This window comes from Phaethon lepturus, unplaced genomic scaffold, assembly GCF_000687285.1.
Source record: "Phaethon lepturus isolate BGI_N335 unplaced genomic scaffold, ASM68728v1 scaffold29148, whole genome shotgun sequence".
NCBI lineage: Eukaryota > Metazoa > Chordata > Aves > Phaethontiformes > Phaethontidae > Phaethon > Phaethon lepturus.
In genome coordinates, this window is record NW_010560202.1 from 2,442 (window position 1) to 3,537 (window position 1,096).

General features: G+C 58.5%; 1 protein-coding gene across 1 annotated transcript in view; it reads right to left on the minus strand.

Annotated features, from left to right (window-relative positions):
- Nucleotides 1-973, minus strand: part of LOC104625861 (hexokinase-2-like) — a gene marked incomplete at both ends in the record, with an annotated part of 3,103 nt that extends 2,130 nt beyond the window's left edge. Inside the window, 3 exons of the mRNA XM_010293608.1 lie at nt 194-377; nt 618-717; nt 878-973. Of these exons, the coding sequence (XP_010291910.1) occupies nt 194-377; nt 618-717; nt 878-973 (380 nt within the window). The remainder of the gene's footprint in view (nt 1-193; nt 378-617; nt 718-877) is intronic.
- Between the last annotated feature and the right edge of the window lie 123 nt (nt 974-1,096).

A 1,096-nucleotide genomic window follows, 5' to 3' on the forward strand; every position in this document is an offset into this window, starting at 1 on the left:
CGGTTCAGCTGGGCGTACCAACCCAAATTTGTGACACAGCCCCTACACGGCATTGGTGTAGCTGGCACGGCTGAGGACGCGGTGACCCAGTTAACTAGGACAACCTCTTCAGTCCCACTAACGCCAGCGCAATGGGAGGACGGACAATGCAGAGCAAACCCCGAGCCTGAGCCGAAGCCAAGAATCTGCTTACAATTGTTTGCCAGGGTTGAGCGAGCCCATGTCTATCTCGCGGTCGAACTCCGTCCGGATGTCGTTGAGCACGCCGTCATCACCGAAGGCCCCCCACTCCATGTTGATGCACATCCGACCTTCGTCCCCTTCCACTAGGTCAATGTGCCTCATCTCCTCCATGTAGCAGGCGTTGGTACCGGTGCCTGAACCGAGCACAGGGACGTGGTGAGAGAGGACACTGCCTTTCCCTTACTCCCCGTGCAGCCAAACGCACCACGGACAGTGAAGATGGGAGAAAACAAACATCGGGCAATGCTGGTTTTCTAACATCGCTATCCCCTTTCTTTTTTCCCCAAAAGACCCTGAAATGTGCAAGAAACGTGATCTCCTCCTGGAGTTCACGGAGAGGTGGACCCCAATTCTCCCCCCTTGCCGCCGCTCACCAACAATGAGGCCAATTTCACAGTTATGATCATCGTAGCCGCAGGTCATCATGGTCCCCACGGTGTCGTTCACCACGGCCACGATATCAATGTCAAAGTCCTGAGACGGTGGAGAGGAGAGCGGTTGAGTCAGCGTGGCCAAAGCAGACTGAAACATCTCTGCTGTCACGGGGAGCCAAGGAGCCGAAGCGTCCCGCCCCGGGGAGTCGCGTGCCCCCGTCCCACCACCCAGGCGGTGACAGACCTGCCCAACCTCTTACCCCTCTTTTCTTGATGGACTTGCGCAGCATCGACACCACGTCTTTCCCCTCCACGCTGCTGCACTTGAACCCCTTTGTCCACGTGACGAGGATGCTCTACGGAGAAACAGCAAGGAGGACGGCTCGGAGGACGCACCCACCAAGCCCCGTGTCTCAAGGGCCGCCCGGTGCAAGGAAGGACTGGATGGACACGCGGCACCGCAGGCGAGTCCCCCCCGT